Source organism: Onychostruthus taczanowskii, unplaced genomic scaffold, assembly GCF_017590055.1.
Source record: "Onychostruthus taczanowskii isolate IOZ18803 unplaced genomic scaffold, ASM1759005v1 scaffold33, whole genome shotgun sequence".
NCBI lineage: Eukaryota > Metazoa > Chordata > Aves > Passeriformes > Passeridae > Onychostruthus > Onychostruthus taczanowskii.
Window position 1 is genome coordinate 1,899,153 of NW_024500683.1, and position 22,061 is coordinate 1,921,213.

Here is a 22,061-nt window from a genome sequence, read left to right on the forward strand (position 1 = left end):
AGGAGGCAGCAGAGGCAAGAACGTAGTTGAGAACATGTGGGAAGCCCCCAAAGTCTGTAGTGTGGAGGGGGAAGGCAGGCAGCCTCAGGGAGGCCAAGGGAGTGAGGATGGCACTGTGTAATTTTGCCAGATGCCCAAGCTGCTGTCATGCTGATATATTGCAGTCTGATTTTTTTAAGCTAAGTCATAATACTTAATCCCAAATGAAGCCTTAATGATGCTTTAACGAAGCTTTTATGTTCAGTCTGACTCAATGTACTGAAGCTGGAATACAATACTGGAAGCAGAATCACAGAACGGCTGAGCTTGACGGCCTCTGGGGGCCATCTGGTGCAACCCTTTGCTCAAGCGGGGACACCAAGAGCCAGTTGCCAAGGTGGCTGTGGCTTTCTCCAAGGACAGAGATTCCACAGCCTCCCTGGGTAAACTGTGCCAGTGCTTCATTACCATCACTGTGAAAAAATAGAGAAAACCAAATGAAAACTAAAAAGAGCTAACATACCCCATACCCCTTCAATTACACAAAAAAAATCCTAAATGGGTGTTTACATTTCCTTGTTAGGTAGGGTCCTGGATTCTTATTGTACAGAGCTGAACATGGAACATTTATGCATGTGTCTTTAGGGATACATATCACCACCTGTGCCTAGTTGTGGCAATCTGCCAGGTAAATCAACATTAAAAATTACTCTGCTGTCTTCTGACCCTTCCCTAACAGCTCTGTGCACACAGGAAGCAAGGCTGCCTGGTTTACCAGCAGAAGAGAATGTGCACATTTGCTTCTTTTCCTGTCCTGTGTTTATTCTTAGGCAGAGCTTGGTAGTGTTCACATTGGCTGACATGGAAAACCTCCCTTTCTGGCAATCACAGCTTTAAATTTCAGTATCTTAAGATGTTCATCATAGAGGCTGGGGATTACCTGCACATTGAGCTGTCTGGGCCCCATCTTGAAGCCTCCACAAAGGCAGTGACTTCATTCACCACAAGAAGAGGCTCTCTCTATTTAGTATTTGACACTCAAACAGTGAAGCTTGTCTTCAGCCAGGCTGTAGGAAGAGCCTACCACGGCAAAAGCAGGCATGTTGCAAATGAGTGGTTCAGATTTGGTGTGGTAACCTTCTGTAGCAACTTTCATGGTCAAATGCAGAAGAAATGGCTTCACCGAGGCCTCAGGTTAAACTGAGATGACACATGTGCCTTCCATGAGAAATCCTGCTCCCTACAGAGGTCCCCGATTGCCAATACTGAATCCATTGCCCTTTATCAAACAGGGAAGGTAGCAATAACTTCCAAGCTCATTTTCATAAAGGAGCTGCAACATTAAGAGAAAGTAAACTGCTGTAAACATTTACCAGAAACTAAATATGTCGGACTGGTTTATGCACATTTTATTCTAATAAACTTCCTTTGTGGTGTTTTGGTCCACTTACTAAAAAATTACAAAACTTCAAAAGGAAAACAATGAGCAAGCTTAATTGTTTTTTCTTGTCTGATATGTGGTCACACCATGCAATCTTTTATATAAGGAAAAAACTCAGTAGTCACGGTACTTTTCAAGTCATTTTTATTAACAACAATATGGATTCAACTTTGTCAAGAATTTACAATTAACATTGTAATGTACTGGCTAATGTTGCAGTGTCAGTGGAAGCAGCCATCGTGCTTTCTAAGCCTGCTACAAAACTTTCTTTTTGTCTTTCAAAGAAGTCAAAAACGCTTCCAATAGCAGATGACATTGGATATGTCGAATTGTCCTGTGTGTGGCCACAGCTGAATGAATGGCCACATTTGCATCCAGATGAATGGATAGGAAAATATTAAATATTACATGCTTCCACTGACGTTGCAGGGGACAAATCTTATTTCAAAAACAAATTAATCTTTTTAGACAGTGACAGCACATTGTGTGATGTTGTAATCCATTTGAATAAAGTCAATTAACACACCTGAAAAAAAATGTGAAGCAGAAATACCTGGGACAAATTATTTTCCGTATTTCATTCAAACCCAGTGAATCCAAAAGGATTGCATGACATATAAGTCAGGATAAAAGTTGGCCCAGAGAGGCAAGTTCATTTCTGGTACAGGTGGTTCAGTTCCTGTAAGGTCAATGGAACTGAGTCTGATAATCCCAATGGAGGCTGAGCTTCACCCAGTTGGGCAGTGAATTCATTGAAGCCAGTGAAGCCATCCAAGGATGAATTTATCCTCGGGTGTTCAACCCTTTTTTCCTCCATTCCTTTGCTGTTATATTTTCTTTTCCTGCTTATTCCTACTTTCTGAATATTCTGATTTTCTCTGTGCTTTTAAAAAATGTCCCTTCTCTCCTTCCCTTTTTATATCAGTACTTTGTGCGTTACTTTTTATATAGTCAATGTGACAAGGGTAAAGTCAGCTAAGTATTAGTTTCCTCAGGAAATAACTGGAATATTACCATTTTCACTTCAAACAGATGCCCAACAAAATTAGGATTTGAATCTGAGTTCCCAATTCAAGAAAAATTCTTGAATTTCATAGAATGAATGAATTCCATAGAATTTTTGCTTGAGTAAGGATTGCAGGTCCCAATCCAGAAATACTACTGTACATCAGATGTTCTACTATACATCAGCAATTCAGCATGATTTGACTTATCACAGAAAAGCAGGTGAATTACTCATCACCATACTATAATGAGAGCAGTCACTCTAAGTAGGAGTATCTCAAAAACATATGGAACAACTGTGGGCACTGTAAATAAAAGTGTATGATCTTTGCAATCTTGAACCCTAGGCTAAAACATCATATTCATATTTAAATAAAAAGTATAGATCCTATAAGCCAGGAGCAAATACAAATTTTTTAACAAATAATAGTCAATGAAACCATTCTTTTCAGCTCTCTCTTCATTCAGGTAGAAGAACATGCTGACCAGAAAACTGTTATATAAATAAGGCTTAAGTCCTGAAGCTTTTAATTCATTTCAACTTCTCTCTTCAAACAATTCTCAAGTGGATTGTAAATCAGAAAAAAAAAAATTCTTTGTCCTGACTCATGAACAATTCTTATTAGTTGTCATGAGCTGGACTTTAATAAGGAGCTCAGGACAAGACTTGAAAAGCCAGACAGGCCCTTCTTTTGTGAAACCAATAAATGACTGTCAGTCATGACACTGTCTTTTAAAGAGAGAGCATAGCAACTCCTCATGAGGAAATATGAGTAAAGCTTATAAAAGTCCAAACAAACAATTCTTCCTCTTTAAAATTTCATATATTCACTACTCTTTCTATTTTCTATCAATATTATGTTAAAAAACCCTATATGATAAGACTTGCATCTACAAAAATAATAATAATGGTGAGCTTAAAAGAAAAAAAATTAGAATTTTAAACCTTAATTTGAAAAGATACGATCTTCTGGGTTTATCAGTACTTTGTAAAGACATTAATATTTTCATACATAATTTATAGAACTCATTCTTTTGTGCACAAAATTGTATTAAATAAATTAACTTAAAGTTAGAAGGACTCAAGCATCTCATTTAAGGCAAAAATACCAAGTTTCCGTGAGATAAATTATCAGCAAACTCCAAGGCCCTGTTTCTGTGCAGAATGGGGACAGGCAGGGCCTTTGCTCAGTTCTCCCATCGACGCCTTCCGGGTGCAATGGGGGTGCAACCATCTGCCCCTGCAGATGAAGGTGGAAGAGTGGTGTCCAATTCATGATGCCTTGGATTTTCGGTCTCGTCAAGGAGGGGAAGGGAGTTTCACTATGGACACACAGTTGCCGTGTGCCCAATCGCTTGCTCCTTAACTGAACCTAACGGCACATTGATGCTTAGGTCAGCAGGAGGCTTCACATGAAAGGCAAGAAAGGCACCATAAACAGGAAAAAGGAAAAAATAGCCTAAAAAACTATTATAATTTTTAAATTTTCAATACTTTAAACTTACATATCTGTCTGGATAAACTGCAGACATTCAAATAAGTTAAAAATTAAGTGAATTGAGATGTGGAAAAAAATGTATTTATCCTCACAAAATTGCTGTTGTAATCAGGCTTCGGTATGGTCAGATTGCACATAAAGGAAAACAGGAAAGGCTGAATATGGCAAATCAGCGGTGAGGAAATTGTGCTTCAAGGTGTCTTTCAGGATTTAACAACTGAAGTTTGCTCCGGCATAAGCCATGGAACACAGTGTACCATCCATGGACCCCGTATAATGACACAATATATACACTCTACAGTTTGCACGTACTTTCACATAATAAAGTTCTCATGTAACATCCAGGAATACTTCTGTAAAGCAAATGGAAGCATAAGTTACAATGGTTTCATAGTAAACAGATCAGCTCCTTCACAATACAATCTACAGCATTTAGCCACAGTTAAGACTGGAGTGATGTTTTGATGTACATAGCGAGTTCCCAGCGGGTCTGGGCCTTGAGAAAACACTGCCCTGAGTGAGCTGGCACTGGCACACCCATACATTCGGTATTCCTGCTGCTAGAGGGAAGCTGAGCCCAAGCTGGGTTGTCTACAAGCCTGTGGTGCAGGTGGGGTGACAATCTGGCAGGAGGCAAGACAGAAACCTCATTCAGCTGGGAAGAGTGAAAGCCGGTTTAGGCTCTGCAAGGGTTCTCCCAGTGGCAAAGCCTTGCTGGGGATGTGCAGGCAGGCACTAACACTGCTCCTGCACCTCAGCAGAAGTGAAGTGTAGGCTAGAGTAAGAAAAAAAAAGAGGATGCATCAGGCAGGAATGCTCAGTCTGATATAGGCTTTGAATTTGAAAACTTGGGTTTTAGCAGGAAGGAGTCTGTGAGTCCTGTGTTGGAAAGTTCACAAGAAATTACTGTAATTGGGACACAGTGTTGAGCTAAGAGTGGGATCATTTTCCCTCTCTCCTCTTCCCCTTTTATTAAAAAAGCAACAAGCCCTTGCCTTTTTTATTTTTTTTTATTTTTTTTTTTAGTTAAGGTGGCTTTCTCCATTTCTATTTCTGTTTCTGATTGCCTGCATGGTTTTTTTTTTTTTAATTTTTTAAAAATTTTTTAAATAAAATAACAGTATCTGTGAGAAAAAAAAAAGTAACTTTTTCCTTCTTCACCTTTCTTGTTTTATTTTATGGGATGATTTCCCTTCCTGCCCATCTAAATCCATATTATTATTTACTTATTTTCCTATTGATTGTGTTGTCTTTCTCCCTTCTGTTCTGTCCTCTTTAGTTTTACTCTGTATTTCAGTTCCTCATTTTCCTTTCTTGCCCAGCCTTATGAAAGTGCTGTTGTAGTATCAGGCTGGGACTGCAAGGAAAATTGCCAAAATTTTCACAAGAAGGAAATATTGCTTCTACAATAAAGGCAGCACCTGCTTCCTTCCCTTGCCTACTGCTGCCAAAATGGTTCAGATTCACAAGTCAGCTTCTCAATGAAACTAGAAGGAGAGATTCACTTGAATTTTCAGTGCAGTCCCCCATGTTATTCACTTCTGAGGCCAGACCCAATCCTTAAAATACAAACCTTTTGTAACAAAATAGTTCTTGTTATAAAGAACAATGTGACAGTGGTGTGTCAGCTACTTCTGCCACAGCACTAGATCACCAAAAATCAGGTATTAACGTACTGTTCCTCAGAGCTAAAAATAACTGATTACTGATGAGTTAATGTGTGTATCTTGCAACTGGCAGCCATTTCTAACCCCATGTTACTCATTTCCTTGGTACCTTGCTAGCAGCTGTAGATAATCTTTTTGTTGTAAACATAAACTATCATCTAAATCAGGACATTATATATATATATATATTTATTCAGTTCAGAAGCAAAGTGCTTTAAACCTTAAGATTTTTACTTCTGCCCCATAGAAACAGCACAAGGTCTAAATGCTCAAATTTTTGTTTTTTGATACATCCTGCAGCATTAGCTTTGTAGGCAACTCATTATTTAAACCTACTGTACTACATGAAAGGCTGCTGTACTGTAGGTATAAATTTGGATGTTAGCCATTGCTTAGACATGCTTTTTCATGCAACTAGGAAATATGGGCTCATTCAACTGCTTTGCAGATTCATCCTGATTTTTGTGATTTTATCTTATTAAAAAGGCTTTCAAAACAGTTCATGCTATGATATGTATGACTAGAGGAATGACCCAGCCAATGAAGAAAGCCAGAAGTTATTTAAGTTTGACATGGAGCAGATTGAGTGCTTCTGTACCATCCCCTGGCTTGCAGATGTTTTGAGATGATCTTGATATTCCAGTCCTTAGAGAGTCAGCAGAGAGAGTTGTTTCCACTAATGGGCGTGAGATGGCTTCAGTAGTTTCTGTCCCTGCCTCTGTCTCCAACTCTTCATCCGTTATAAATAATTTTGACTCCCTCCATTTGGAGTATACGTCTTGGCTACCTCTGGAACCACTGGAGTCACTGCCAGCAATCTGTATATTCAGTTCTTCTGTTGACTGTATAAGGTTTTGTACAGATAAAGATTTTCCTAAATCCATTTGCACTACAGGTTTAACTGAGAGCAAATGTTCCCCTTCTGTATCCAGACTTTTTCTCCATGTGAGATCCTTTGTCGCACTGGGTTGTGCAACTTGTCCATTATCCTTTGATGCAACAAGGCAAGCGGTGACATTAGAAATATTTTCCTGTGTGGTTACAGGAATAATATGAATGGGCTCAGGCCTATTGATATGCTTCATCGATGAGAAGGGTGGTATTTGTAATGTTGTCGGAGTTGCTGGCTTACTTGTCTGGTTTATTTGGTTTGATGCATTATTAACTGTTGCAGGTCCATCATTTGGCACTTGTGTTGCTTGACTATGCATAGCTGGACTAAAAGCATAGTAAGCCTGAGTGCTAAATTCATTTGGTGTCAGTATAAGCTGTAGGCCACGAGGCAGATTGGCACTAGCTGATCTGGATACACATCCACTAAGTTGTGCAGAGTTAGACAAATCTTTGCTGTCTGATGGACTCTGATAATCAGAAGTCTGCTCACACTCGAAAGCTGGCATTTGAAATGAAGCCAAAGTGAGCGCGGATGCAGATCCTTTTCGCAGAACTTGTTGATAAATATCTAATAGACAGTCCAGTTTTGATTCAATGGATTGTACCTATACGAGAGGAAAAGGTCAACATTAGTGCCAAATACTAATTTAAAATATCTGGAACCCAAGCAAAAGGAAAATGTAACTGCTGAAGAGAAAAATGGAAGTAGCTTGGTGTATGTTATTGACCCTTGAAAAAGAATGTCAGAAGCTGTGTACATTTTTCATAGGCAAGCTGAGAAAAGGGGAGAAGAGGTTAAGGTAATAAGATGCATATAATTTTTACTTCAATGTATAAATGAAGTAGACACTAGAAAAAAATATAAAATTAACCTGTTCAGCTTTTGAAACTGGCAATAAAACACAGAAAAGGCATGAGCAATAAAGCAAGACAGAGTAACACAGATAATCACTCTACCTGTTTCTCCACTTTGACTACCCGCCCTAACATACTGACATCATCAGTTGTCTCATGCTCTGCAGGATTCTTCTCTCTGCTTCTTTTATCTGCTGTGATTTGTCCTTTCCCAAGAATTTGGTCAACGCTGTAAGAGAAACCAAAAGCTGTTGCCATTCATGGAACTGGCTTAAATGTGGAAGTGTTTGCTATATATATATTATGTTAAAAATAAAAAAAATCACAGTACTTCAGGAAAGCACTCAAAGAAGAAGACAAACAATTTTATTAATGAAGGGAAATGAAGAAGAAAAAAAAAAGGAGTGATTTTTGAGCATATTAGACTGCTTTTCTTTTTTGTTGGCACTATCCAGGAGCCGGAATTTAGCCATTATCTGGAAAAGCCAAGACTAGACTTGCTGAAAGGGGGAAAGAAGAGGTGGCCTCTCCAACAGCTTGATATTATGCAGAAACAAACATACCAGTGCCACTCCCAGCTCTCCCATCCTAACAACAACATCCAGTCCTGGGAGAGTTTTCAGTTTGTATGATGTATGATGTAATGTTGTTTAGTTTGGCTTTTTAATTACTGTTGCTGGGAATCTCTAACATAAAAACTACATAAATTGTACATTACCAGTAGTTCTCAATTTCTTTTCTGTGAAAAGAGGAAGTATGGGATGGGAAAGAGGCAGTTCTCAATGTCTTCCTCAGCCTTTTGACTAAAGTCCTTGTTTACAAATGGACTTTACAGATAAAGGATTACCTTTTCTATTCTTCAGACTTCCATTTTCTGAGAAAAATTTGGATACATGTTTTTATGTTTGGTTTTGCCCACAATTCAATTTCTGGCTGAGCTGTGTTCACAGAAAGAGAGGCTGTGTAACACAGAAATGTTAAACGTTGCCAATATGCTTTGTGCAGTGAATGACATTAGATGCTTATGCAGAGTGTAACTAATTCTTTCCTTACCGTGACTGAAGACTCTTAATCCTGCATAACATGTCTAGGTGACCTGCTGAATACTGTTCAATGACATCTTTGACATCATATGGGCGAAGCGTTTCCTTAAACTTTCTCTTTGCAACATGAAACTTCATAATTCTGTGGGGGAAAAGCATTTTATACGTTAATTTTCAACAGCTGTGGAACCATAGGTATATTTCACTGACAAAATTTGATAGCTCATTTTTAAATGGAAGGTATTTTCAATACAGCTTGTGCAGGTAAACTTTCACATGGTTGTTTTTTTAAGTACAAATGCACTGTAGCTATGTCTTTGAATTGTTTGAGAGGTCAGGTGATACTGTTTTAAAGACTGCAGAGCAGGTTTAGTGTATCAGTATATACCTGTTCAACTTTTTTATGCGAGGTGCTTGATATGAAAGGTATGCCTGACTTAAACCTGGGATTAGTTTCACTGACTTGAGTGAGATGATATCATATCAGCTACATTTGTGCATAAGATACTTCTGCTCTTGTTACAGGAAAGATTTCTTTAGTGAATCGATTACACAAACTTAAATAATAGTATTCTTGTTCTGGTGTTCATTTTAAGTTCCTTGTTCTTCTCTTTGTGGGAAGAAAATAAAAAAGCACCCCATTAAGTTTTCATCAGTTTTTATTTTTTAGTTAACATTCAGGCACAAATATTTGTTTTCAACTTATTTGGCTGACTTAGGATCAAATTTTGCAGGCTGAAGAGAAGTTTTCATGTTTGTTCCCTACTGGAATATATAGGAATTATTGCTTAGTTAGCATTCATGATTTTTTTCCTTGAACTTTACTGCACAACAGTAAGGTTTCAGGTAACAGTAAATATCCAAAATTGATGAATGGTATACATGTTTTTATCTGAGTCTTGCACAAGTTTCTGTGATATGTGACATGAATATGTGATGTCTCCTGTTCTTAGCTGTTCTTAGAATAGAAAGCTTGATATAAAATCACAAATTTTCAACAATAAAAATGACAAATTTGGAAAGTAAATGACAGTGAGATGATTTTCCTGGTCAGCTGGTAGAACCTGAAATTTTACTTGGTTTACATAAGGACTGGGAGAGAAAACAAGGGATCAGGTGTATTAGCCATGATGGCCTGTGCTGCAGAGCTTATGAATTCCCATTAGGGCCAAACTGCTGATATTTGCTACCTATTGCAATTGAAAAAGCAGAGACTGTAAATTGGTATCCTATCCCAAATATCTGTAGTCATGATAATATATTCCCTTTGGGTTTATTATGATATGTATTTAGCAGCTGTAAGACAACAAATTATAATAAAAACCAAAACATGGTTCTCACTCTCTGATAAAAATAGATTTTTGATGTTTTAGTGGAATTTAAAAAAGTCATTCTTCATATGGTTAGGACAGATATTATGACAATAGGTATGTAGAGTTGCATTGATAGTATATGGTGATCTTCTACTGGTTTTTGGATCATACATAAATATTCTTAAAGATAATGTCAGCCTTTTCTCACAGTACTTAGCTTGTTGGTATTTCCCATTCTGGTGACTTTCACTTAAAAATGAGATTGCTTGTCACTGGTATAGAACTTGAACTATGATTCTGATTATAGAAATTAAAAATGGAAAAGGCCTGTTAGAAGCAGTCCATCAACTTGACACTTCAGGACTGATCTCCACGCACTTTCAAATATATTATATTGGATCATGGGCTTTTCTCTTTTGCCTTACCAGCTAGTTCTACAGACCAATGGCTTTTGGTATCTTTTGTAATCTGGAAGCCTGTAAAGTTGTGATGAATCTGGAATGCAGATTTTTTTTTTTTTTTTTTTTAGCTGTCAAATGATGCCAAGATGTTGGTTTATAGGACCATGACAACCTAATCTTCTGAATCTAGTTCTTTATTCAGTTATGAAGACTGAATAATGCAGCTGACATATAAAATAGTATAATAGTTTTGTTGTTACTATTATTATGTTTCAGTGGTCACAATGTTTTACTTCATGCATTTAATAAAGTAAAAATATGAAACTCTATTAGAAAAGAAAAACCAGACGATTATTGGCATAATTGAAGACAACTGAATTTACCACAACTGGATGATTTTACAAGGGAAGAGGCAGAGGACTAATTATTATTAAGAACCATGGAAGCGTCTTAATCAGTTAGCACAAAAGTCTTCATTACTACTTTGCAGCTTTATAACACTTTTTTTTGCTTATCAAGGCAGTTTGTTCATAATGTTCAGAAGTCAAACAGAATTGAAAGCATCACAGCTGTATCTGTACTACACTGCAGTGAGCTGTACCTGTACTATTTCTGGTTTATGTATTAGCTCATGTGAGTCCATCTTAATTAACTTCAGCAGGGTTTGGAGCAGATCCATACTGCTTGCTTCTTTTTGTTCAAGCACACAAAATTTTACATAAACTGTACAAAAAAATATTGCGCTGTCATTTTAAAAGCCTGCAAGTTAATTAAGAAAAAGAAAAACTGAATTCTTTCAGTGATAGAGCCTTGCAACGACTTTGCGATTATTAAATTTGGTTGAATCTCCATAGTAATTTAGTGTTTTATAAAATCAGTTGGCATCCTGTATCTTGATATCACAATGTAATTAACTTTCTTTACTGTGAGGGTGGTAAGGCTCTGGAACAGATCACGCAGGGAAGTTGTGGGTGCCCCATCCCTGGCAGAGTTCAAGGCCACGGTGGATGGGGCTTGGAGCAAGCTGGTCTCAAGACCCAAACAACCTTGGAGCGAGCGAGTGGGAGATGTCCCTGCCCATAGCAGGATGGTCGAACTAAATGGTTGTTACGGTCGCTTTTACCCAAACCATCGCATGATTCCACGTTTCGATAGATTACTGATAGATTATGTACAACTACGTGGACTCTGAGTTCCTGTGGGATAAAAACAAAGGTATCTGCAGGTAACCTGACCGTGCAAAAAGGGGGAAAAGCACCGAGTCACGCACCCGCGGTTTTTCGGAGCAGCGGCCCCGGCGCGGACGGGAGCGGCAGGGCGGGCCGGCGCGGGCTGCCCTTCCCCGCGGCACCAGCAGGGGGCGAACACGGCCCGGCACCGGCGCCGCCGCCGCCGCCGCTGAGGGCGAGGCCGTGCAGGCCCCGCGGCTCTGGGAAACTTCCCCTGCGTGTTTAAATCGCTCTATGCCAGCCAGCAAAGTGGCATTTTATAACTCACATCTAATATGACAGACGATATGCGGTTGTAAACACACTCAAGCCACAAGCATGACAGTGTTCTGGTAAGAGTTAGTCATAAAAAGTAGCTTATTTCAGTCATACATCCAGAGAAGAGCAGAAAAAAAAAATCTGTTGAAGCACACCAATACATAAAAGTTAAATAATAGCTAAACCACAGGTCCCACTGATCTTTATGTACCCTGATGATTTATGGAAAGTTACAGGTCCAATACCAACTTTTGTCTTACTGACCCATAGCAGCCAAGAGCAGCGCGTTTCATTTATCTGTTCTCAGATGCAGGATTAGCCTTGCACTAAAATTACAGTGTTTTCTGTACGTGCATGTTGCATATCTTCCCTGGTATTCACTGCATTGTAATTTGCGTTCATGATGCCTGTTCCAGTATTAAAAGCTGTTTTGCTTGTCATTTAGTACACTTTCCTGAGGGTGGCACCAAGTTAGAGCGTCTCTAATCCTTGGTGCAGCCCTGTCAAACTCATGCCATTATTTTCAAAGCTGTGTCTTGTCAGTTTTGTCATAATCTCAGGAAGAAACAGAGCTTCATTCTACCAGGATTCAGGTAGAATCATATATGGTTACTGCCTTGAATATTAAAAGACAGGTAGGTTGCTTTATCCATAGCCAGATGGGGTGACCACAGGTTGTTTGCTCACCTACAACATCAGGAAAGCAGGTGCATAGAGATTTAGCTGTGCTGGTGCCTCTGTCTCACTATCCTGACCTTGCCAAATATCCCTTCTTCCTGGTAAAATGTAATGTGCAGAAGAGATCAGGATCCAGCACAGAGGCCAGCAGACAAAGGTATTTGAGACACAGTTCTACTACATGTGAGGCAAGTGAGTCAAAATCGTCTTCTCTCTCATGTCTCGACCTTACTCATCCCCTAGCAGCCAGAAACATGATTTTCCCTAAGTACAGCACTGTCCTAGCCAAACACATGTATAAGAGCCTTGCCTAGGCTCTGAATACCATCTGGCAGAAAATAAACAATGTGTTTGGATTTAAAAGAAAGAGGGGGTTCTGAAATAATACATTGAACAAATTCAAAATGGCTACTAAAAATACATTTTATAGGTGTTGCAAGAACATTGTAAAGACTGAACGTAAATGGTAAATTATTTTTTCCATCTTTGTCTGTTAAATATGTATGACTGTTCAGCTATACAGCTTATCACCTCTAGAATTCTCAAATTTCATTACATTTAGCCACAGTTATTATTTTTTTTCTTAGCAACAAATGAAAACATATCTTTTCAATCGCTAGAGTTAAAGAGAGAAAAGACCTATTAGGTCAGTACTTTCATCTTCCTGCCATTGCAGTTATTTTCTATTGCATATTTATTTGTGCTTCTCAAATCTCATATTCCATAAATAGTACAGTAATTCCATCATTTCCATGTGGAAAGTATTATTGAAGTGAGTGCTTCTTGCTATGGAAAATGATCAGAGATATCACAATATAGGGAAACAAGGTATCCTAATCTTCCTTTTAGTCACTTTTGTACACATTCATCATTGTGAACTAATAGATCTGGAAAAGGCAATGTTATTTGTTAGTCTGCAGGAACTCTGCAGGATGTTAATGGCTTTTTGTTCACAACAAGACTGGGGTGGTTGAGTAGTGCTGAAGACCCTGCTGGCACACAGACTCAGTTCGTTGTTAGTAAGGACTGCTTTGTGCACTGCTCTGATCCCAGCTGGAGGCCATGGATGAGCAGGACTGATCCTGAGTGGGCCCAAGGCGTGCTGCAGTGCACACCATGTTTCACCACACTGCCCTTCTGCTCCCTGTCACTCAACACTGTGCATCGAGAAGCTTTTCCTTACTTTCCCTGTGCCTCAGTTGATCTTTCCTGACAGAGAGCTTGAGGAGTAAGAGGGGATGGAGCAGCAGCACACGAGATAAAAGACTCAGTTTAGGAGGCTTTGAGAGCAGATTGAGAGCTTGGCATGTTACCAGACAGGTTTGCCTGTGGGTCTTCAGTAGGACTAGTTGAGAGTCCTGTCTTTTTTGGAAAGGACCAAAATGTTGAGAACTTTTTCAGAACTGTTTTCTCCACCCTCTGTTTTGACTGTAACAAAATGAAAGTTTGGGGGTTTGTTTGCTTAAAAAGTTGCTTTGAAGAATAAAGTAGCCCTGGAGAAAATGTAAGTAAATAAGGTCAAAAGTGACACAGTAGACTTTGAAATGACCAATATGAAAAATTATAAATAAAACAGTTTTTGTCTTTTGATATTTCAAGGCTGTGCAACCTGAGAGTAAGCAGCATATTTTAGGCACCTTGCACAGAAAAAAAATCTCACCCCAAATGCTTTGATTCCAAAACTGAGAGAGGACCGACCTCTGTAAACCCATGGGCATGAATTAATTTTGTTAATTTCATCTCCCATTAAAACAAAAGGGCCATTTGTGTCTTTGTAAAAGAATTTTTACCCAGGTCTAACTAGGAAAAAATAATTAGACTCCCTTATAGCAGTTTTTCAAGTTGATGCATCAAGAATCGATTCAACTGTCTGTTTATATCTGGGGTCTTTACTTAGTGCGTCATAAAACTATGCAAGTGTCTTCTGTCTTTGACTGCTTCTATATACCAGCATGAAAGGAAAACCAGCCTTCACCCTCCCCCACTGCCTTTGCAATTCAAAGCTGTTTCTAAAAACAAACTTCAAAATGAGCCACAAAGTTTCCATATAGGCAGATGTTATCATCTTGAAATTCTACAGTTACTTTATAGAGTCTCAGATCCTTCTTCAGATGTTTGCATAGATCCCAGCGTAGTCTGGTAACAGATACTCTGAATAATCAGAAAGAGGTGTATCAGCTACCTGATGAACTGAATTATCAGTCTCTTGATTTTGAGAGATTAAAGTATAGCATATACAGAAGTCTCAAGATCATGGCATATTACTGCTTTACAGGTGTCAAACAAAGGTAAGTTTCTGAAGCAAGATGTGTGTCACTTGTGATCTTGCAAAACACTAAAATTTGCAGGGAGATGGGAGAGATTCATGGCTAATTGATGGCAAGTGGAGATTCTTACTCTCAGCCTCAGTGGTGACATGAGTTGTTTTTAGAAGGCCAGGCATGCAGAGTAAAAGTTGGAGGTAATATAAAAATTTAATTCTCATCAGTTAAATAGTACATGTCTGAAAAAATCAAATCTTGCACCTTTACTCTTCTTGTTAGAACATTTTTGTGGAGAAAATTTCCCAACTATATCCTTCACATTTAGTTATTTTCCATTTGAGCTGATAATGACCAAGAGCACCAAATCAAAATGCAGATGATTCATTGAACAATCCAGTGGTCCCCTAGAAAATGAGCTCCATGAAGTAAGTATTGAAATGTGAAGTCTATCTTAAGGAATTTGGACAGTATGGAGAATGATTATCCCTTGCCGGGATAAGTGGCAACATGCACCTGGAGCCAAGAGTTATCCAGTCTGTTTAAAATGCAACATCACAGAGAAACATCTTTGACACTAGAGTCAATGGATTATGCTGACTGTTCCTAATATGAGCATTTTTTATTTGAGGGAACAGGCTTGCCTTGTGGGGTGGGTGTGTGAAAAAAGGTATCTATCACCTGCTTAAACATTGCTAGCAAGAGATGGTTTTCAGCAGAGACATTTTTGCAGCCAGTTGCAGTGGCTGTGGACACAAGCCTGGTATCTGAATTGTCCTGTGAGGTCATTTCCAGGCAGGTTGGAAAATAGTAGGAAAAGATGTCTCCAAATGATCTATCAAGCTCTCTGTGCTAGTAGAAAAGTTTCAGAAACAGCCTTACTCACTATCTCTCTTCATTTTACTCAATGGAAAAGGGGAAGGAAATACAAGTAGCCCATAGGTTATCATTGCATGAAATTATGTGATAAAAAGCTCAAGTTTTTTTTTCCTATGGTGCTGAGAAAACTCAGGCAGGGGTTTCTGTACAGGAAAACACTGTCTTTCCATAGTTTTTTGCAGAAATTCCTTTTGGCTGCTGCCTGTCTGTCTGCACCAAGAAGGTGCTGGACGCTGATGTGATGCAGAGCCAGTGAGGTGACCCTCAGCGATAACCTGAGGTTTGCTGCCAGCAGACAGGGAATGCTTGAGCTCTCCTTGCTTGTTGCTGTACACTTCATGGTGGGGATTTTGACTGTCAGGATTTATACTTCAAAATACTCTGGAAGATAAATAGCATTGACAGTCTCAAGAGGATGAGTTTAAACTTTCAATGCAGGTAACTTTATAAGTTTCAATGCAGTTTGCTACTTTCTTGGAAAAGGAGACTATTTGTTTTAAATTATTTGGGTTATATTTAGTTTAGTGGATAGTAGTAGGCACGACTTTTCACAATTGAATTAATGTAATTATTCTGTTCTTACCAGGAGAAATTTGCAATAAAAGTCATATGACAGTCTCAGGAATATGGAAATGCAATAAAACCCTACACTTTTAAAGGAAATAACTTTTCCAGGCAAAGTGACACATACTCAGTAAAAGTACATCAAATAGTAGTTTGGATAGCATAAAATATAATGGAAAACAGCATCCATTACTCTCTTTCTCTTTTCTGTGTCAAATCGTGTAACAGTTTTAGATATTGAAAAGCTGATAACAACTGATAAAATGTTTTAATTTAACTAAAATAGAAAGGAAGCATAATATATTAGCATTAGTTGTGTAACAAATATAGCCATGTAATAAGTGCAACAAACTATCATTTTATGAATGGACACACAGTTTATTAGTATCTGAACTAAAGGAAATTCAAGCATTTATTAATTCAGTATTTTCTACTCACCTGATAGCTCTAATGACAGTTTTAAGAGCAGGGGTGAGATCTTCTACCGACACATCACACTGGCACCCTTTGTCATCATAAACATCGTCTGTTCCAAGACTGGTGTCAGCTGAAAAAGACAAGAGCAGACTAAATAAGAGAAATTGAAAAATCTCTTCCTTAGCGTTTTCTAACAGCCTGCACAGTGCTTCTGGGAAAAGAAGGACTACGTATCAAGCATGACAGACCTCCACCAGTTTATGAACTATATGATGCACTTGTGTGTGTCTATGCTTGTGTCACAGAATGCCTTGGTAGTCCCAGAGTAATTAGTAAAACTTAGAAAGGAAGAATGCCCTATTATTTTTCAAATGAATTAGTAGCTGAATACCAGAGTGTTTATTTCTGATATCCCATGGTTTTTCATCACATTCTCTGTTTTATGAGAAAGCAGTGAACTGACAGATGTAATGGCAGAACCAGAAGATGCTGAAGTTGTATTATTACAGTTTTACCACTTTGGATCAACCTGGCATTTGGACAAGGAGAAGATCCATTTCATTTAACAAGCAGGCTGTGGAATGACCCAACACTTTATTACAGGTGAAAATAAACAAAATACTTTTTTACCAAGAATGAATAATTGCCACCTTAAACCTCAGAGCCATGTAGCTATTGCTGGCTTCCTTTGTCACAGGAGCTTAAGCCAAGTTACTGTAAAAAAAAGTGGATCGTTTACATTTCCTAAACACCACCTCTGCACAGTTGCCATCTGTGAATTAGCTAGAAATCTCAGAAGTGTCCATTGTACTCAATACATAAAACAGGTACTGATGCATGACTAAGTGGTTTACAAGCTTAAAATGTGCTGGAGTGCAAATGGAGCAAGAAGGGCAGGGTCATGGATGCCCATACATCATCTATATTTCAAAGGCACGTGAACTACAGGAAAATTCTTTGGGGTAGGTGCTTTTCCTCCCAAATCATCTTTCTTCAACTGCATAAAGTCCAAGTGCCCAGAAGAATTTCACTCAAGGTCAGTGTATTTCATCATGTAAGTGTCTCTGCTTCATGAGGAAGAGAGTAAAATGAGTGACATGAAACAGAGAAAAAAAGATGAGACTCAGTAACCCTCAGTAACAGAGTAGATTTCTTCCCAGTCTTAGGTTGCTGCCTACATTCATGCTGTTATTTAAAACAACAGGTTTAGTCATTCAGAAACACTTCAAGTAAATAATTTCATGGGTCTAAATTATTAGCAGATTTGAAGCACAGTCAGACACAAATGATTACAGGACATTCTTTCAAATTCCTTCTTCAGGAAGACTGCAGATTAAAGATGAAAAATATTATTTGTCAGTCAAAAGTGCCTGAAAATGTCATGGTGCCTTCTAAATCTAATAGAGATAAACAGTTTTGTACAGCATCTTCAGGAACTGGTATTACTGCATTGTTTTCTTCACAGATTTAATGTTCAGCCATGCACATTTTTTGGTTGTTTTTTTTTTTTTTTTTTTTTTTAATGAGTCTCGCTAGTTCATTACCCTTGGGAACATATATATTTTTTTGTTACTCTTGCTGAACCGGTACATTTATGAGAAACATCTGTAGCTTTTAATAACAGGTGAATTCATCTTTGACAGATCAACTTAATAAAGAAAGATGGCTTGTAGCCAATGTTTAAGTCCACATGAAACAATCAAATGTAACAATTAAAAATTAAGTTTTAAACTGTAAAAGTGAAATTTTCATACAAAACTTTGAAGTGCTATTACTTTAAGTCATGACTGCAATGATGCCAGGAGTATTTTTTCTTGTACTCTTTCATGAGCTTCACTCCTGACTTGGCTTATCTTATTGATAAAATATACATCTCTCCACCCATTCTGCTTCAATAACATTTGGATCCCTGCCCAGAAATGTGACTAGCTAAAATAAACTTTATAATTAATTTGATAGGCATATACACTACCTAAACCACCATCTCAGGACATGCTGAGTATTCCACAACACTAACTTTCCAGGTGTGACATCTGATCAGGCTCTCCAGTTACCTCTCCCAGTGTGGAAATCTCCCAGCTCATTTATAAGTGCCATATTAAAACCAGAGCTTTTTATGCTACTGGTATTTCCAGTGACTCTCTAAGGTTTGATTCTATTCAGTTATGCCAGTATAAATTAGGAAAAATACTGCTCAGATCACAAGAGCTATAGCTGTCTAAACCCAGTGAAACAGGAGACTCCAACCTGAAAGTTTAGAATAAACATGTTTCTGTATGGTTGTCTCATGGATACGGTTCCTGGGTCCTTTGCCAAGTACAGTGTCATTAATAAAAGGGTTTCCTTACCAAAGTATATCTTTGCAAAACTGTTTTGAGAACTGTGTGGTGCAATTACAGTGTTTCATGTTGCTCCCTCGTGGATAAAAATCTCTGCAAAATTTTTAGACAGACGCTGGAAAATTCTTATAAATTTAAGCCAGCTTTAATAGGAGATGCTGCTCCTAATAAATCACCTTTCTTTTTTCTAATATTCACTGATATGAATTTCCTTCATTATGGCAGACACTCAATGCCACAAGTCAGTGAAGCTTGTGAAAAGTTATAGCCTTTTTTGATTCCTATGGGAAACATAAATGTTTCTTTAGGATACTGAGCAGACCTGGGAAAAAGTTTGGGAAATGCATAGTAGCAATTTGGAGGAAAAATTCCAGCTTAAAACACCACTGAAATCAAAGTTCACATTCTTACGAATTTTTCCAGTGGAAGCTCATGTTGTGTACCACATAGTTACGAGGTGAGATGTACTTGTGTACTTGTGAGATCCTTTCTGTCCCTCTTGAGTTCATCGTTGAGGTCAGGGCTGAGTTGGGGTCAGTTTGGCTGCTTTAGCAGCTCCAGCTGTTCAAACCTCTGCCAGCTCCCAGATGGGGCTAAGCTATGCTCTCCAAGCTGCTGTCTGTCCCCAGAGAGAGCCCTTCCTAGGCATTAATAGGGCAGCTAGACCTCCCAGTGCCAGCTCATGCCTATCCGTGCTCACATCCGCATCATTCCCCATTCCCTTTGTCTGTATCTTCTGCTCTCCATTGGGATGGCTGCACATGGTCCAAGTGGGTTCCATGAGGATCTGTGGGCAGCAGCTGCTCTGCTTGAGCCTGGCTTTGCTGCCAGTCTTTCCTAGGGTTAGCCCCCATCTCTCCTTCTCGCCAGGAACCTCTACCACAAGCTAACCAACTTTCAAGTCTGTTCCACGGGCAGCTATGGAATATGGCCTAAACAATGCCTAAAATGTCTTTTAGTACACATTTAGACAAACCCCTGCATGTCCCTTTAAGAAGGGCTGTCAGTCCACTTGACAATCCAGACCTTTTTCTAATACCAGCATATTTAGAACTCAGTATGTGTTTTGATCTTAAACAAAGAACGTGTTTATTTCACAACTGATGAGGAACCTGCCATTGTCTTATAATCTTTGACATTATTTACTTTGGGCTACTGTCTGGTCTTTGATGCTTTTTAATTTCATCCTCTTTCTTCCCGAACAGTCTTTGATTTAATCACACAGCAAAGCAGCAATTACCAAGAAATAGAAGAGGCATGCACAAGCCAATAAAATTGTCTTGATATTTCCTTGTTTTTCACAGTATTTATGCATTTTTCATGCAAATTTTAGTCATCTATGATCACCACAAACGAATGGGCAAAAAAATTATGCTGTTCTAAAGCATTATATGTCACCAACAAAAAAATTACAAGTTTGTAGCTGCATTTCATATGACTCTGTGCAAAAGTTATTCACAAGGCTTCATTTATTATTTCTGTAAATAGTATGTGTCCTTTCTTAGAAGTGTTTTCTGTTGTTTAATAACATGCTTTGGCATTGAGAAAACTGACATTGCTCTGATCACTCTCATAGCTCCTTGCTTTCAGTGTCAGTAACATTCAAGTAATTATCTGCCTGTTAAACAGAATAAAAAAGACTTTTTACTTTTTGTTTTCTGGGAGCATCAATATGCTAGCAACAACAATCCAGCATTAATAAATGTGTGTGCCAACACAATGAATAATCCTGTGGAGGTGCTTCTGACATAGTGACTGGTACGATGATCCCAACATAGACCTTTTGACTCATTTTTGGAAGCCTTCAAAAGCACTTAGATCTGTGCAAGAGATAGATAGGGTTCTTCATGGGAGTGATAGAAATAATTTTGTTGTGGCTGATGACCCACCTTCTCACAGAAACCACCTCTGTGCCCCCCCCCCACTACCAAGAACCAGGCCATGCAAAACCAATACAATATGGAAAAATCTCAATAAATGCCTGAAGTTGATAGCCTGCATATGACTTGCACTTATTCTTGTTACAGCACAGTATTGTGTTGACTTGGTTAAAAACACGCTGGTTTGGAAAAAATGTCTGATTGATTTTCATTTAAAATGTATGACGCAAGATGAAAATTGGAGGGTGGCCTAATTTTCACAGGTGCTGAGTTACTTCAAGCCATATTGTTATAAAAATTGAGAATTTGAGTTAGGAATTGAAGTCCAAACAATTCATAATGCTGCTCCACAGCCTGTTCTCCACCTTGCTTAGCAGCCTCATGTGAGTGCAGTTTCTCTGGCTGCCCAGGGCAGCAGTGCAGGGCACCCCAATGTGACACACTCATCTCGACACTCATTTTCTGTGTGAGCGGTCAGGAAGAAAATGAGTGGGTAATTCAGTGCATCTAACTTCTAAGCAAGTGAACTTGGACATGAATTCAAAGCTTTTGGGGGACAGACTGTCCCTGTGGGAGGTGCCAGTGCATAGGTCCGCTGCAGACTGGGGGTCCAAGCAGCTGCTTTGTTATGAGACTCCAAGCTGCCTGAGTCTTACATGGCTACTGAGCTCAGATGAACCCTCTCACTCAAGAAGCAATGCCAGCAGCTTAATACTCTCATTGCCTCCTTTGTGAGCAAATAGAGCCTCTGCTGTGCTGCTGTATATAATGCCTAGGGTGTCTGCAAGGTTGGTGTATTTCACTCAACTTTACCCTGCCTTTGAAGTACCTTTCTTCACTATGAGTATTTACTGTGTTAGGGATTTAGCCTATATTCTAAAAAAAAAAAAAAAAAAAAAAAAAAAAAAAGAGATATCTTGTACGTATTTTGTATTTTGTAGTATTCTATATGTATACAATGTTTCACAAAATCTCAGTTATTTTTCCCTCCTCAAAAATTATTCTATGTACAAACATCTTGATGGTTTATGTTCATGCAATTTCCCTATCTAAAAATGAAACGTGTCTTAGCCTAGTGCCTTTGTTTACATGTGTTTCATGAAACTTCTCACATCTTCACAACTCTTATTATTCTCCTGTTGTTGAACTATGAATACAAAATCCCTTCACTACCCCTATAACTGATTTTCTTTCCAATTTGCCTCTGCTTTAAAACATCAACAAGCTGACTCTCTCTCAGTACATAGTTTAATTTGTTTTACTTTGATTGCTCACCAAATTCCATAGGAAAAATAAACTAAAGAAAGCAATGCTAATTGTGATGGAACTTAATCACATACTTAATAAGAATGCCCAAAGCTCCCCCAGAGCAGGAAAGGCAGCAGCCCATGTTTACATGCTTTCCAGAGCAGAGGCCAGAAAAAGGAGGCCCAAGGGAGCGAATTATGTATTTATTTCC

The 22,061-nt window shown here is 38.6% G+C and overlaps 1 protein-coding gene across 5 annotated transcripts in view; it reads right to left on the bottom strand.

Moving 5' to 3' along the window:
• Positions 1-1,547: 1,547 nt before the first annotated feature.
• Positions 1,548-22,061, bottom strand: part of KCNQ5 (potassium voltage-gated channel subfamily Q member 5) — a 281,577-nt gene continuing 261,063 nt past the window's right edge. For all 5 annotated transcript variants that reach the window (XM_041410573.1, XM_041410572.1, XM_041410571.1 and 2 more), the window contains 4 exons: positions 16,405-16,513; positions 8,394-8,525; positions 7,443-7,569; positions 1,548-7,090 (listed from right to left, as the gene is read on the bottom strand). In XM_041410573.1, coding sequence (XP_041266507.1) covers positions 6,149-7,090; positions 7,443-7,569; positions 8,394-8,525; positions 16,405-16,513 — 1,310 coding nt within the window. In that variant the 3' untranslated portion in view covers positions 1,548-6,148. The remainder of the gene's footprint in view (positions 7,091-7,442; positions 7,570-8,393; positions 8,526-16,404; positions 16,514-22,061) is intronic.